Raw genomic sequence first — 17,040 nt, 5'->3', positions numbered from 1 at the left:
GTTTTTAGTTAATTCTTGCATATTATACCTTTAACAACCAGACCCTACCCTTCCTAAGCGTGTAATCATCCATAAGACCAACAATGAACAAGTCAAGTTAATGGTAAAAGTTATTTAATTTAGCTATTTATAAGCTTATATACAGAAGGTTCTGGTAAAGACAAACAGAGAAGGGACATACCAGTAGTGGTGTAGCTGGCAAGAGAAATTACAAAACTATAGCTTTTGCTGCGAAATAATATTTCAACAGTCAGACATCCAACAAAAGGACAGAAGTCAACAGAAACTCCACGTAGACAAAGTTACCAGAAGAAAAAAAGATCTCAAACTATTTCAAATAGTTTTTACAAAATTATTCTTTTGACCTCTCCATAGATGAAACTACAGAGGCGCACCTCATTCAACAAAGAAATAAAAAATTGGAGACCTTATTTCTAATTATGACTTAGTATCTCGTCAATAGAGATCTCGGTCATGTTAGGGTGTCTTTTTTGTAATTATGAGACAATAGTTATTGTAATTACACGATAAAGACCTCATTATTGAGATTGTGTAATCATGGGGATAGTAACTAGTATCTCATAATAGCATGACAGATCTTGTAACGATGAAATACTGTGTCATAATTGCAGGAAAAACATCTTTTTTTTTCTCCCCTCGTTGAGTGAAATGCGCTTCAGTGTGTAAAGAAAAAGTAAACGTTCCATCTTGCTGTTGCACCACTGATCTGCAGCCTGGACCGTCTTATCCACTCGGCCTCGATCAGCATCAAACCAAATCACACAACCTTCATCTCCTGATTCCCCATCAGTCTGAGGCTCTCTGTGAAGGCTGTAGTATGGGTTGTATGAAGACTGCACACACAACACTCCAGTCCGAGAATGAGTCAGCAGGTGTGACAGTAACATTCGCCGCCGCCACCAGCCCCGCTGCTTCCCACCTCTCCGCCAGCTCAGTCCTTGGCATCGCCCACTCCATCGGCGTTAATGGCAAACATGGCTTCAGACTCCGGCAGGCAGGGCGAGTCGTAGATTTTACAGATCCTCGTCTCTCCTCTGCCTTTCCTCAGGTACAGGCTGCAAAGACGAGACCACTTTAAATACTGTAGTAGTGTCAACGTAGATTAATTAAACCACGGTGTCATCCAGCTGCAGCCACTCTCCTCCTCTTCCCTGCTAATAAAGCTCTATTATAAAAAGACACATTGAAAGTATCCAACCCATGCTGTAAGGATGCATACAAACACATTGCATCACTCACCGTGTGGTGGAGGCGTGAGCCATAATGTTGCCTCCGATTGGTTTCTTGGGATCTGCAGAAAACATGGCTGCCCCATCCACCTGTGCTACCACCTGGTTGGATATCACCACGGCAACGCCAAACTGTTGTGACATAGGATTGAAGAGGACAAAAATATCCATGTTAGACACCTCGGAGGTTAAAATGCACCACATAATCTGGACCGTGTAGATTCAGTTTGACAGCGAAATGTGACTAAACTAGAAGGAAAGTGAAATCTGAATGGATCTTCACAGTATGTGGGATACCAGCTGCCTACCTCGTCTGCCAGCCTGAGCAGCATGCGGAGGAAGCGACCCAGGTGTCCCTGTCGGGCCGACAGCTCACCTCTGCCTGAGTAGTCTGTTCTGTACAGAGCTGTTGCGCTGTCCACTATCAGCAGAGCATACCTGACACACAGGGACAGAGTGGTGTGAGTGTGTGTGTGTTAGCTGCAGGGACACACAGTCTGGACAAGTATCCTGCCTATTCATACTGAAACGTCATTACCAACAACTGCTGTAACTGGACACAATCAAGACGCTGATACATGGAAAAGTAAATGATAAATGGACTCGCATTTATATATCGCTTTTCGAGACTTCCTTATTGTTAATGCTTCACAGCCAAAAAATACCAAGATATTATTTATGAGCCATATCGCCCCGCCCTACATGTACCATTTATGTCCAATCGCAGTTTTGATACAGTACAACTCCACAATTTATACATCTTTACACACAACAGCATGTCAAGCACAAGTTAATACTCTTTAGGCACCAACTGACCTGGACTCAGCCATCATGGCGGAGGCTTGGTAGAGCAGCTGGGTCTGATGGTCTGTGTTGAAGGCTCGGGCGTAGGCCACGTTGTCCAGAACGTCACTTCCTACTAGCCCATACCTGTTAGCAGAGAGAATCAAGTTTTCCTTCTATTGTCCACTTGTGAGGCACACAGCCAGGATGGCAATATAGGAAATCGCCAACACTGATGAAAAAAATTATGTCCCAAAAAATACATGTCTCAAATTTGAATATGGCTTCCACCCCAACTTTCTAAACTTTGAGATTTCCAGCTTTTTCCCTTCACAGAACAACAACAAAAACACAGATGGGCTACAAACAAAATGTCAAAGGTGGAGAGGAAATGTGCTGACTCACCTCTCAGCTACAGCGAGGAGTCTCTCTGGTCTGAAGGTTCCCTCTGTGTCGATGTACATGGCTTTACCTTCTCCACCCCCCTGATCAATGGGCAGCTGTGGACAGAAAGGACAGTGCAATCTACTGAGTGAAGTAGCAAGTCATTTAGAACCTACAGCGCTCACTAATAACCAGAACCAATACAAGTATGTCACATTAGTCTGTATCCTGAATATTAGCAGTCTCCTCAAGTGCATTCTTCCACATTGTTATTTGCTTAAAAACTAAAACTGATGCATTTTATCATCAGTCTAAACCACAAACAACATCCAGCGGCTCATATTCTATCACACACAGCACTGAGGCGGTCTCTCTCTCTCTCTCTCTGCAGTCAGTCTGGACTCTACCTGACAGGTGACAGCGAGTGTGTGGCACAGCTGGGTCTTCCCCGTCCGAAACTCTCCGAACATCTCTGTGATGGAGCCTGTCTCGATCCCACCTGCAGGAGAAACAACAAGTCAAAATCAAACAACTTTATTGTTCCTCCCATCTGTAATTACTGAGTTCACATCGTGACTGCAGAGTGCTGGAGTCTGTGGTGGATGTCCCACATAACTAACCACTGACAATCAGGGTGAATTTCTGCATCATATACACAAGATGTACAGACCTTGCAAGAGTTTATCAAGCTCCTTGGAGCCTGTAGAGATCTGGATGATCTCTGCTCTCCTCTGGTGGAACTCAGTAGCGGTGGTGAAACCCATGGGCACAAGTTTGGCAGCTTCAGTCTGAGAGGGAAGGAAAAATAAAATGACTGAATACAGTACATTTTACATTCTAGACAGAGTTTCACAAACTTCAAACAGTCAAATTGCTTTGCAATACAAATGTTTACATGGAATATGTGAGTGCAAGTGGAAAGCTATTATCTATAAGCTTTAATATCTGTACATTCTTGCTGAACATGTGTTCCACAGAGACACAGCAGCGGTTGTGGCATTTCAATGTAGCTAGTGTGACAACCAAAATTCACATAGGGACTTTCCTCATCATCTAACCGAAAGAAGGGAGCAGAAGAAAAGAGAAACATTTGGTGAAAAGCACAGCAAAAATAATTGGGGGGTGTTAAAATGATGATGTGGCATCTGGAAACCTCAAAAACAACTATTCCAACTAAGCATTGGATCATGAAGCATGATTCTGCAACAGCATGTTGTGTTTCTCAGATTTATTCAGAAGATGATTTTCCTGGATGTGACAGCTACATACTTATAGAATATAATAGAATAATGCCACTTTTGGTATTAGCCTTCATTGATTACAGGAACAGTGTAAACATATATGTGTGTCTAAAATAAGAACACTACGGATATCATATATCACCAAGTTCATTTTCCTCCTCACAAGAATTGTAAAAGGTTAAATACTGTATCAGGACAGTCCAGCCTTTGTTTCTTACTAGGATTTTGTCAGCTTTGGCCTCACTGATGCCTTTGATGTTGAGCAGCTCCTTCTTGGGTGCGTAGGCCACCGCCTCGATGGTGTGGAAACCTGCCTCCCCAAGCTTTTTGATGTCACTGGCACTGACTCCACATTGCTGCACGCAGAGACATTGACACAAGAGAAAAGCCCCGCATGAATTCACTGGGAGAGAGTGTAATGCTCACATGATATTTGGCATCTGGTTCAGGAGAGGCAGCAGTGACATGGCTGCAGAATGACAGTAGGGTGGATTGGAATAAAGAAGTCAAGGAAGAGTGTCGTCTGTTCTCTCACAGAGTGCACAACACCAGTAATGGATTATAAAAAGTCCAACCTCGTCAGAGTGTCGTTGTAACTCTTAGGTAAAAGTGACACAGGCGCTTATTTAGACAGGAAGATGATGTGTACAATTGCACACATTTACACAATGAGGTGCATGTCATAACTATAAAGTTGCATTACATATAAAGTGTGAAGATGTTAACCCAGCCCACTTCAACAACAGGCAACTAGCTCTCCCCAAACATCCCCACTCAGACAGAAAATGGGAGATTACATTTGTACTAAGTGCAGTATAACTGAGTATGTTCTGTAACTCAGGATACATACCTCCATTCTGCTCAGAGGCTGTGGTCCGAAGCTTTCTTCCTCCTCTACCTCTGTCTCCACCCTCGCCTCGCTCCTCATAGCCATGGTGGGAGTGTGAAAAACTAAGCTGGTCAACAGAGAGGGAGCCGATGGCCTGGCTGAGTATCTGGTCTGGTTGTCAGAAATCTGTGACTTTGCTTCCCTGGTCTTAAAGATAAAGGTAGCAGTTGAGGGAAATACTTTTCTAAAGTTTAACTGCAATAAGGTAAAATATCTTGGACATTTCATTCCTGGAGACATGACAGATGATGATAATTATAGGCAATGCCGCAAGATGTACGGACAAGCAAACATTCTGTCACAGAAGTTTAGTATGTGTTCAGATAGAGTGAAGAAGTCTCTGTTCAGAGCATATTGTACACCACTGAATACAGCCCATTTGTGGTCAAACTATAACAAAAAGCGAGCTTACAGAGACTTCAAGTCACATATAATGATGCAATGAGAATATTAACTAAAAAAGACCGAAATGTTGCAGTGCAAGTGAAATGTTTGTGTCTGTAGGCATAAATACTTTTCAAACTGTCTTAAGAAACACATGTACAAATTGATATGCCGGCTAAATGACTCAGAGAATTAAATAATCTTGCCGTTGTTTAACATAAGATTTAACACTACACGGTACCAATCACAGCTGTGGAGGCATTGGTATGGTTCTTTATATGTAAGGCATTAATATATATATTTTTAATCTCTTTTAATCATGACTTTTTATTGTGCTTCTTGTATTATAATGTACAGTATTATATGTAATGTCTTGTTTTTTTATCTGGACCTTGAGTATTTAAAATACAATTTATTGCACAATTTAAAATACATTAATGAATTCCTTTGTAATTTAGTCCATTTATTCATAGATTGATAAATACATTTGTAAACAGATTTATTAATGCCTATTTTTATTGTACAATTAGTTATTAATCAATTAAATGCTTTATTACTTTAAAAAAATTGAATAATAATAATTCAAAAGTATGCAATAAAGTTTTTATTGAACTGAAACTGTTCAACCTGAATGCAGTGAGTGGTGACTGTCTTTATTTGGATGGTTTTACCTCATCCTCTAACGAAACATGAAGTACTGTATGACAATACTACACTGTATTAAATCATCATCAAATTAGAAATAATATCAGTGACATTTTAAAGTAATCGTGGTATTGATTTCGTCCGACTTTCCAACATTAGGCATCATGTAAACACCCTGCTGAGTAAACAGACTAACGGCAGCAGATTGGACATCATTATACACAACGTTAGCAAGCTGTTAGCTTGTTAGCATTAGCGCTGTTTAACATCAGTTCGCTGCATTTCAACAACAGCACCCCTCCTAGCCAGCTGACAATGCTTCACGATAGAAGACAGCGTCACAGCGAACTGACAAGTTCAATATTAACTTATGTTTTATAACTTTATTCTGTTTAGTAAAGCCTCATGAGTAACCTACCTGCTGCTGCCTGACGACTGCTTCCCTCAAACGCCACTGTTTGATAGTCAAAGCTCCCGCGCGCCGACGTACTGATATAACGTAATGACGTTTGTACGTGAGGACGTCGTGGCTTGAAACGCCCACTTGTTCTTTTCCGGTTGTAACCACCGGGGGCACTGTGACCTCTCAAGTCTTCAGTCTCCTCTTCCTCTTCAGACTCATCGCAGCTGTCTTTGACTCTGAAACATGGCTGTGTTTTAAGGAGACAGCATAGGTCACTGTTCGTCTGCGATGTTCATTCCTCCAAAGAGCGCTCGTTCATAGGTTTTGACCTGTTTTTTACCGGACATGTCGGACAAGGAGGTCGGTAAAGGGACGGAGAGTACCGGGGAGAAAGGTTACCGGACCCCCGGGCTGAGAGGAGCTCAGACCACCACGCTGTTCAGAGCATTCAACCCTGAACTCTTCATCAAACCTGTAAGACTCTCAGACAGACACAGAACAGGTTGCTGTTCAGTGAGATAATGAATGAGGTTGAAACCTGAAATGACCAATAGTCATCTACAGTGTGTAGATCATTTAAAGACCTGCAGACACGCAGCTAACAGCAGTGGAACATTAAAGGTCCCATATCATGCTCATTTTCAGGTTCATACTTGTATTTTTTGTGTTTCTACTAGAACATGTTTACATGCTGCAATGTTAAAAAAAAACAAAAAAACATTATATTCCTCGTACTGTCTGTCTGAATATACCTGTATTCACCCTCTGTCTGAAACGCTCCGTTTTAGTGCATTTCAACGGAATTGGGTCAACAGCTTGGGTCCATTGTTTACTTCCTGTCAGCTGATGTCATTCACATACACTGCAACAGGAAATAAACTGGGACACATTTAGAATGTTTATGTTTAAAACTGTGTTAATGGTCTAAATATTGTTTATTTGTGACATCACAAATGGATAGAAATCCTAACGGCTTGTTTCAAACGCACAATTTCTGAATACGGGCTGTGTGTGTTTCTCCGTATATTGAGCGTTTTGGTAGTTTAACAGTATTTATAAAGTACTTAAACCTGCTTTATAATATAAAAGACATGAAAATCTCACTTTATACAATATGGGACCTTTAATCTGGTTCAGGTTGGACTACAGCAATACACCGTATAGACGTGGATTAATCTTTATTGTCTGGAAAGGTAAAAGTCTGTGAAATGGCCCTATTGTCTGTGCGTTAAAGTTCATTCTTTACCTTGAAAATAGTAGATTGACAAAATAATCTTACGGTCAAGTTGCTGTTTCTGGGGCTTTCAATCTACGACGGAGTATTAAGGCCACATTGAGGAAAAGAAAAATCTGAGATTTCGAGAATAAAGTCATAATATTACTATATTCTTTTTCTCGTAAACTTCTGACTTTATTCTCATATTATAACTTTATTCTCGAAATCTCATTTATTTTTTTCCCTCAGTGTGGCCCTAATACTCCGTCGCATGAGACAGTTCATCAGATAAATCTCCTCCAAACCCTTCAGTGTAACATAAAGCTGTGTGTTTATTTTGCAGAATAAACCAGTGATGGTATTTGGACTGGTGACCATCACCTTGTGTGTGGGCTACCTGGGCTATATGCACGCCATGAAGGAAAACGACCAGGAGCTATACGAGGCGATCGACAGCGAAGGAGAGAAATACATGAGGAGGAAGACTTCCAAATGGGACTGATGGCACAACATGTTCTATAACACTGTGTGTATGTGTATGTATGTACTGTAAGGGTGAGTGAATTAAAGCCTGATTGAAATAAGGACACCTGTTCTTTTCTCTAAATGCTTCCATTAAACGTCTCCATTCTGTAAATACAACAATAAATAAGTACAATAAATAATATTGAAATATATTAACATTTAAATAATATTAATTAAAATATTTTAAATAATATTTAAATAATATATTAATATTTAAGTAATAAATACAATAAGACAATAAGATACACTGTGCAAATTAAAAGCAGACATGATGTTCACTGTGATGAACACGCTGTTGGTCAGACTAAACGAGGCCTTTGAAGATGTTACGTTGAGCTCTGGGAACTTGAGATGGGCATTTTAATTCATAATACTGAATTGGATAATAATAATAAAAAAAGATCATTATCACATAGTTCCCAGCACCTCCAACCAACTTCAACCTGAGAGGTAGAGGTCCGATCAGATGAATGAAGAGAAAGTGATACCACTGTCTGGGTGTGCAGGACCTTTAATATTACAAGGAAATTAATCACTATTTGGATCCTGGTCAGCAGTGTCAAGTATCCAGGGCTAAAACATGGTAAATATTTGGTTTATGGTTCTTTCTTTCTTGCTCTTTTTATTGTAATTTGCACATCATGAAATTTCACCGGGGGGGAAAAGTCCAAATATAATAAGAGATTTTTAAAATTTCATGAAATAAAAATTGCAATAATGAAAATTAATTCCCAAAAAAGGAAAATAGATGTGCATGTATGTTATCACTTCATATTCAGTTGTTTTTGTTACAATTTATAGATTATTATGTATACATTCATACTGTTTCTGAGTTCATCCATATGATTATTCATTTCATAATGTATTTATTGGTGATATTATTCTCATTACTGTACACTCCTTATATTTCAGAGTCAGACAGACTGATGGGAAGGATAGCTAAATTAAAATATTTTTTAAATACTGTCATTATCCACCTGAATGACTCAATTAACAGGCTGCATGTAATGACATCAGATCCTTTATGTGTTGGATTATTCACACGTGAACTGGCACTGTGGGGACTAAAATCACCAGCTTCACCACACGCAGTTATTTTAATGTTTTTATTAAACAACATAAATAATTCCCAAGTACAGCTGCAAAAAAAATGCAGTGTGGTCTTTATGGGGCATTAGATGTCAGCTCAGAGGAGAATATCAGTGCTGCTCCGTTATTGGGCTCTCTCATCCTGTCGAGACAAACAAAACGCCGTGTATTAGTAGGCAAACTGTCTTTCATATCGAAGCTTTCAGGTGAAGGTTTTTGTGCATGAAAATGACTAAAACTGGAGTTAATTTTCATGAGGTGGGAGATAGTAACTACTAGGATGTAGGACGTTCAAATTGACAAATTCATTGTTATCCATGGAGTTAATGATTATAAAGAGGACTTCACTTCAATCAGTTTTTTATAATATAATGACCAGATATGCACAGAAACCTTTCTATTTCAACATTTAATGAGTGTGTTTGAGATGGTACCTTAATAACGTTAGCCAGCTCCTGCAGTGTTTCTTCGTATCGGGCTTCCATACTCTTCAGATTCTGTGGTTTGACGATCTGCTTTTGAATCCCGGGGGTTCCTGCTTCCACCACCATCTGAAGGAAGTTCTTCTCCTGGAAACAAAACAAAAAACACTTTGTTTTATACGGTCTAAAACATAACTGTTTATGCTGTTCATATGTCCGTCTGCTTGTCTCATCCATACTCTATGTATGGGGTTTATCTGTAGAAGTGTTTCACCTGTACTCCTAGCAGAAAGGTGAAGGCCAGGCCGGTTTTCCCTGCTCTCGCTGTTCTTCCGATCCTGAAGGTAAAACAGAGCAAGTGTCAGCCAGAACACAATACCATGGAGCTACACTAGACAATAAGGAGGATAACCTATAATCCTGTTTTCAGTGTCTGAAAACATTATAGACAGCAGTCGCACACATACACTGTAGGTTCGATGGACAGCTCACCTGTGAATGTACGTCCTGATGTACTGCGGCGCGTCATAATTCACAACACATTTGACCCCGTCGACGTCGATGCCTCTGGCAGCTGCGTCTGTGCTGATCAAGCTTCAGGATGGCACATTAGTTTAATTCATTGCTCATTAAAGCTTACGCTGCAGGCATTTATAAATGGCTGAATCAATAAATACACATACAGAAGAAGACACATGCACTCTCACTCTGGATTCGCTTCATTAGGTCTATGATCAAAATGACCAGAGTATGGATATACTGCGTGACTCTTCCATACATAGAGCACATAGTAACAATCTCATCTGTATATACATGGTTTGTTGTCCAGCTCTTCACTGTGTATAATAGCTATATGGGTACATTTGCTTATATATTTGTGAGCTAGTATCTACTGAACCAAACATCTACATTAGCACTCAAAAGGAAGCAAGCTGGACTGTGACATACATTTAGTTATATATTTAGTTGTCACTCTGACATGCATGCATCACATTCCAGCCACTTTCACACAACAACCAAATAACAGTGGGGAGTTTCACTGTTTGTAAATATTTCTAATGTAAGATAACAGAAAATTCATTGATCACTATGAATAATAACAAATGAGCCAACAGTTTGAGAGCTATAATGTGCATTATGTTTAAAGATACAAGGCTCAAGGGTAATGTGATCTGTTTAATAACATGTTTAGCTGTGATAAAGATTGATCAGTCTACGGGTTATAACATCCTCCTGCTGTTGTTTGTAATGTTTGGCATATGACGCAGCTGTCCGGAGACCTAGCAGTGAATTCTGCTAGGTTTTGTTTATTCTTATATTTGCTGGCACCAGATGATATTTTTCTTCTCATCTCTCTTGTCCCTATTGTTGACAATGTGTACTGACGTGAATTTGCTGCCTCATGTGTAAATTGTTTGACATCAGAATAGCTTTTTAGGGGGCATCCCCATGGCCTGGTGGTCACCATGTAATCACCACACCGACTGTGTTCCTGTGGAAAATAGATGACTTGGTCCCTAGGGTTTGTTGTTATCCTTCTAAAGTATGTACAGTATATAGATGGACTTAGTGCACTTGAAATTAAATGACTGATGACGTTTGCTGTACTGAAACAGGTATTCAAAAAAGATGTAATGTAAATGTTGACAGTGTGCAGAAGGAGCAGATTTTTGTAACACAGACTCACAGTTGGATCTTTCCTTGTTCAAACTCCTTCAGCGTCTTCTTTCTCTCAGCGGGAGAGAGTCGGGAGGAGAACTCGGCAGCCTGAACTCCACCAAAGAGCTTCACCAGCAGATAAAGTCTGAGGAGGAGAAACCAGTAAGGCCACACTGAAAGACTGTATGTGTACAAAAATGTGTTTGTAAAACAGTGTTGCTGTCTCCCAACCTGTGTGCCGTCTCTCTGGAGTTGGTGAAACAGAGGATGGGGCTGAGCTTCATGCGCAGGATGAAGTGGAGGATGAGGAGAGGTTTTTTGCTCAACGTACAGGGCACGTAATACTCCTGAAACACGAAGGTGCAGTCATTAACAAAGTGTCTTAACACCACAGCGCTCTGCACTTCCATGTGTACCTGCGCTCCTTCTTGAAGATCAAAGGTGGTTTCTTACCGTCAGACCTTGGGGGAAGTTAAAGCGGCCTTGTTCCTGGGTTGGATCTGCTGGTGTGGTGATGAAGTGACCGTGGACGGAGCTGAAGAGTCGGGGCTGGTGGAGGCCCAGCTGCTGCAGCTTCTCTGGGTTCTGTGTAAGTGTGGCAGAAAACAGCAGCTTCTGCAGCGGCATCTGAGGTGGAGACAGACTGAGAGAGAAAAACCCCCATGGTTTATTAACATTAAACTATTTTTGAACTTCGGACAGAGCCAGGCTAGCTGTTTCCCCCCTCTGCTTCCAGTCTTTATGCCAAGCTAGGCTAACCACATTCATATCAATCTTCTTATCTCACTCTTGGACATCAGATAAGCATATTTCTCAAAATGTCGAACTATTCCTTTAATAAATTATTGAATTGTTAAACATTATATCTGGTAGTATTCTGTTAAAAACTGAAGAAAAACACACTGCTGAAAAATCTGAGTTTTATCCCTATCCACTGAAAATAGGCTTTGTAGCTTCAGGTGACTCACCTGGCTGCTGTGACATGCGCTGGCTCGGTCCGCCTGAAGATGGACATGGCTCCCGGCCCACTTCCTGATCTGTACACCGCCTTCACCACCTGACTGAGCCAAGATTGGTGCATGCTGTCAATCATCCTGTCAGCCTCATCGATAATCTGGGATTGGATGAGAGAATGAAAGCCTCCAATTTAAAACAGTACACCAATGGTAGATGGTGGACAATGTCCGTTATATCTGGGTTTTATTGGTTTAAGTTATAAAGCTTATAAGAACTCACAAGAAACCGAAGGTGTTCCAGACTGAAGCCTGAATTCTTGTTGATGTGATCAACCAATCGACCTGGAGTGGCTACAACGATGTCTGCTAAACTGCGTCTTGTGTCTCCTCTGGAAGAGAAATCAGAACACAAATAAAAGAAGACGTATAGTGAGTACAAGTACTACGTAGTACAAATACCATGTACTGATCTGATATTTATTGATTTTATTTTTCTCCTGATGTAAATATAAATGTGTAGATGTTATAATTTCTTCATTGACTTTGGTACTGATCAATCCATCAGAAAACCCACACTAACACGGGGAGAACATGCAAACTCCACACAGAAGGACCCTAAGCCAGGTTCGAACCTGCGACCCTCTTGCTGTGAGGCGGCAGTGCTAACCACTGCACCACCCAACACTGGTTTCATACTTTTAGTTTAAGGTAAAAGTACAAAAAAATCAACAAAATGTAGTTAAAGTATTCATTATGCAGAACAGCTCCTTACAAAGGAGGATACATCTGCAGAATGGATTTTTTTTTTTTACAACCCGGGCAACCCAAATGTTGTCCCGGTGTCCTTATTAATGGCTTAAGATTTATCTATAATTACTTGATTGATTATATTAATAAATCCTTATTAGAAAGTGGTACCCAGTAATTTAATCTTGTAGCTGGTTGAAGTGGAGCTAATTTGTATTCATTTATATATTGTTGGGTAGTTTAATCTCAATGTCTCAAACGTTATGTTTTGTATGTAAAAACTTAACCTGCAGAGTTACTTAGTTGTGTGAGTAGAACATAACATACAATGGAAAAAACACCAGTAAAGTACTAGTATTACATTTCAACACTGAAGCAAATGCTTTATGACTCTGTGAAATATAAAAACATACATGTTAACATTCAGACCCTTTATAAAAATCACACAGTAATGGTGCTGAATGCAGAAGGCCTCATATCTCCTGAACCCCTCTGTCATTTTGAAGCTGTTACTCACCGCTGTTCTGAGAGAGAAGCCTGCTCTGCAGCAAAAGACTTCTGACCAGCCAGCATCACCACTTTCAGAGGGGTTCCCTCAGCGTATGATGTGAACACTTTGCAAACCTGCACAGGAGAAACGTGTTCAATAATAGAGCAAAACATTACTGGATTATATTATCCACACTTTTGTTGTGATAGATTTTAGACCTGCTGGGCGAGCTCCTTGGTCGGCAACACGGCCAGAGCCCGGACTTCACACACCACCCGCTCCGTCAGCACCTGATGGTAGAGAACATCTTTTTTTAGTGCCTTTACATATTGTGCAAAAATCTTTAGCTCAAATGTGATGGTGGGGAGCTCACCTGTACGACAGGTATGACAAATGCAAGAGTCTTGCCACTGCCCGTTGGTGCAGACACACAAATATCCCTGGGCTTGTAGCCGCCTCGTCCGATCAGCAGCCCCTGCTGTGCGCTCTCCAAGATGGCCGGGATTACCTCCGCTTGCACTGTGAAAAGGTGACAACTTGATTTCTCTGGTGTATACACACACAATACACCAACGGTTCTTAAATCACAACATCCCTTCACAGTGAATAGCTCTATCCCCACACCCCATGCCAACACCCACCCACACAACACATGTACCCCTTCAGCTTCAGAGACACTATGGATATCAGATTTATTATCACAAACCAATAAAGCAAATAACACATATGTGAACTAACATCAATAAAAGCCGCTGCTAAATACTCAAGTAAATACAGCCTGTGTCATTACCTGGAAAAAGGTGCTGAATTCCATTATTTTGTAGTTTTTTCCCAAGCAGATCAGAAAGTCCTGGGAGGTCAGAGATGGGGACCAGGTTGCTTTTAATGTCTCTGTGAATCACATCAGGCTGAGCGAGCCACTGAGGCAGGACTCTGTGTACCTGTGAAAAGAAGAACACACACACATTCAGAGGATGAATACTAGTGATATTGGTGACCCCCGTCAGCACCATCAACAACAACTGACTGTACCTTTTGGATAGGTTTGTTCTCAAATCCTCCCAGAACCGTGAAACCAGTTGGAGCAGAAGTCTTCTCCGTGGTTTCTTTTAGTGGAACATTTTCTGTCTCTGTTTTCTCTTCTTCTCCTCCTCCTGTGTCCTCCCGTCCATCTTTTCCAGTCTCGGGAGTGTCTGAGAGAGCTTTAACTGAACTGCCTAAAATCCAAAGACAGACAAACATTGAGGTATTTTTAAATTGAGCAAATAGTTGTGCACATTACAGAAACAACAGGCCATAAATAGACTACTAAATCACTCATTACAGTGACTTGAACAGGAATGAGATACTTTTCCTCCCTTTAATTGAGATTGATGATCTTGATCATCACAATATAAAGCAAAATCCTTTCAGTCCTAATCTGCTCTGTGATTTTCTGGAGATACACAATGAGAATTACACTATTATATGTTTTTAAAAACATAAACACGTAAAATACAAAAATATATATTTTCAAACAAGAAACTTCACCAGAAACTAAATTAGTATTATTAACAACTATAAACAACAACTCAAATACAACAAAAACACAATAAAGATTAGAAAAAAACACGTAAATATATAAAAAATTCTTTCATTTTACTTTTTTATCTTATCCTCTAAATATTTGTATGGTCTCTTGGGAGCAGGAGAAGAAGCTGTAAACATAACATTGACTTATTATCACTTAGTAAAGTTGTTAAAGTACGAGTGGTTCTTGCATGAGGCCCGATGAGCTGAAAGACACTGAAAAGCTCTGTAGAGCTGAGGGGAACTCATCATCACCACGAATTACTCCTCTCACATTTTACACAAAGTGATTTGAGAAATTGTTTATATAAAAATATGAATTAATGCACCTTTAAATGAAGTAGTGTATGATGTGGGCAGTACTCATAACATTAATGTCTAAATTACCTCAAACATATCTTTGGCATTTCTCTACTACAATTTCTTGCTACTTATCAGCCAACATATACGAAGGCACCCAACTATCTGCACTAGCTCAAATGGACTGATAGTATTGGCCATGCCAGTGCGTCGGTCGGGCTCAATATAACAGGGAAGGAATGTCATCATATCATAACATCGACCATTTGAATGATATGATATGAATATATTGGCAACATGTGAGTATATACACACCTGACTGACGCTTTTTCTTCTTCTGTTTCTCATTTGCACCTGTCTTCTTCTTCTTTTCCTCTTCGACAGGCTCATCATGGGTATCAGAGTCTAACAAAGGCACTACTTTGGATTTCCTCTTTTTTTGCTGTTGAGGTTCTTGACTGCTGTCAGCTTTTCTTTTCCTTTTAACAGCCTGCTGTTCCGTCTGCTCTACAGGCTGGTGTTGTTTCTGTTCTGTCAAACTCCGTTTCTGCTTCTCTTTAGCCTTCTGCTGCAGTTTAGCCAGTAACGCCTGAGACCGAGACTCCTTTGAGACGCTCCCATTTTCCTCCTCTCCAAGATACCTGTGAGCAACACGACAGAATTTAACATTACAGATTTTTCAGCATAAGCACAGCAGAGACGTTTTTGGTCAATTTAGCAGCTTGCAACCTTAGAATTATACAATTCTATCTACATTTTTGTCAAAAATTAGTAATTCACAAAACCCTCTTCTTTGACATATTTTTTTAATATTATGTTTAGATTTATAAATGAATGCCAATATAACTGGAAAAAATAATAATCTTACATGGTTCTAGAAAGTTCCACCTGAGAATACTTTGCTCGCTGCTCTGTGAGGTTTTGAAACCTCAAAATTGCTGATTTTATCAGAGAATTTGTGAATGACAGTGATAAAAATGCCATCTAAGCTGAAAGATTGACTGATTAATTTTCTCCAATCTGTCCTGTGCAATCACCATATTATATATATATATATATATACATATATATATATATATATATATATATATATATATATATATATACACATATATATATATAAATATAAATATATATATATATAAATATAAATATATATATATATATAAATATAAATAAATATAAATATAAATAAATATATATATATATAAATATAAATATATATATATATAAATAAATATATATATATATATATATATATATATATATACATATATATATATATATAAATATATATAACATAAGTAACTGTTGTGCTTAAAATTGCATTGTTAATAAGAGAGTTGATGTGTGGTCATTTAAGGGTTGATTTTCTGCTATGTTTCCCATAATACCTTAGCAGACAGAAGTTTATATAAATTTGTTTTAGATCTAGAAAACCCATTGTTAAAATGTGACAGGTTTTTGATACAATATAAGCATGGCTTTAACAATCTCTTATATTTTGACCAATTAAAGATAACTTTACTGCTTATTAGTTTTTCTATCTGATGTAAAAATGATCTAAAGTTATACATATTATAGTAAAAGCACTCAGAAGCCTCCAAGAAGAACTCCAAGGTCGTGTAGTAATGTGACATAACTACTCATTTTGTATATTGGTAGAATTTTTATTTTTTTATTCTTATTTTATTCTAACGTTTTTATCTATTCTTATGTTATTATAATGTTTACTTGCACCAACAAAACCAAAGCAAATTCCTAGTGTATACCTCTTACACCTGGTAATAAACAATTCTGAAAAAGAGACCAAATACATGTAAGTTAGTATAAAAACTAAGCCTGACGTTACCTGTTTACAGTAAACAAAGACATCTCAACAGCAGGATGAAGAGCCAATCCTAGAAAATGTTTGTATAGTTTTCCAGATTCGTCAACAGCTCTGATTCTTTAAAGTAAAAGCTGTAAACTTCCACTGAACTACAGATAAACACCACAGTCTCATGTGTTGTCCACCACACTGTGTGCCAGACGCGCTCTGATGACGCCGCTCTAGCTTGTCGCGTTCTTCGCCGTCACTAGATGACG

At 39.2% G+C, this 17,040-nt stretch overlaps 3 protein-coding genes across 3 annotated transcripts; 1 reads left to right on the top strand and 2 right to left on the bottom strand.

Moving 5' to 3' along the window:
- Positions 1–97: 97 nt before the first annotated feature.
- Positions 98–6,137, bottom strand: rad51 (RAD51 recombinase). The gene is made up of 10 exons (XM_037750259.1): positions 5,995–6,137; positions 4,509–4,694; positions 3,877–4,014; positions 3,088–3,205; positions 2,825–2,916; positions 2,439–2,533; positions 2,067–2,180; positions 1,559–1,688; positions 1,261–1,382; positions 98–1,076 (listed from the first exon to the last, which is right to left on the bottom strand). Exons 2-10 carry the CDS (start codon positions 4,590–4,592, stop codon positions 953–955), a joined length of 1,017 nt encoding a protein of 338 aa, XP_037606187.1. The 5' UTR covers positions 4,593–4,694; positions 5,995–6,137; the 3' UTR covers positions 98–952.
- A 46-nt stretch (positions 6,138–6,183) lies between these two features.
- Positions 6,184–7,782, top strand: smim8 (small integral membrane protein 8). The gene is made up of 2 exons (XM_037750261.1): positions 6,184–6,453; positions 7,539–7,782. The coding sequence occupies exons 1-2, from the start codon at positions 6,325–6,327 to the stop codon at positions 7,695–7,697; spliced, it is 288 nt and encodes a 95-aa protein (XP_037606189.1). The 5' UTR covers positions 6,184–6,324; the 3' UTR covers positions 7,698–7,782.
- A 1,030-nt stretch (positions 7,783–8,812) lies between these two features.
- Positions 8,813–17,014, bottom strand: ddx51 (DEAD (Asp-Glu-Ala-Asp) box polypeptide 51). The gene is made up of 16 exons (XM_037750256.1): positions 16,805–17,014; positions 15,268–15,593; positions 14,116–14,300; positions 13,874–14,024; positions 13,457–13,602; positions 13,302–13,373; positions 13,111–13,217; positions 12,127–12,235; positions 11,859–12,004; positions 11,344–11,533; positions 11,122–11,237; positions 10,919–11,035; positions 9,724–9,825; positions 9,506–9,569; positions 9,244–9,378; positions 8,813–8,951 (listed from the first exon to the last, which is right to left on the bottom strand). Exons 1-16 carry the CDS (start codon positions 16,825–16,827, stop codon positions 8,934–8,936), a joined length of 2,007 nt encoding a protein of 668 aa, XP_037606184.1. The 5' UTR covers positions 16,828–17,014; the 3' UTR covers positions 8,813–8,933.
- Positions 17,015–17,040: the final 26 nt, after the last annotated feature.

This window comes from Sebastes umbrosus, chromosome 18 (assembly GCF_015220745.1).
Source record: "Sebastes umbrosus isolate fSebUmb1 chromosome 18, fSebUmb1.pri, whole genome shotgun sequence".
Lineage (NCBI taxonomy): Eukaryota > Metazoa > Chordata > Actinopteri > Perciformes > Sebastidae > Sebastes > Sebastes umbrosus.
This window is presented reverse-complemented; position numbering and strand designations above follow the sequence as displayed.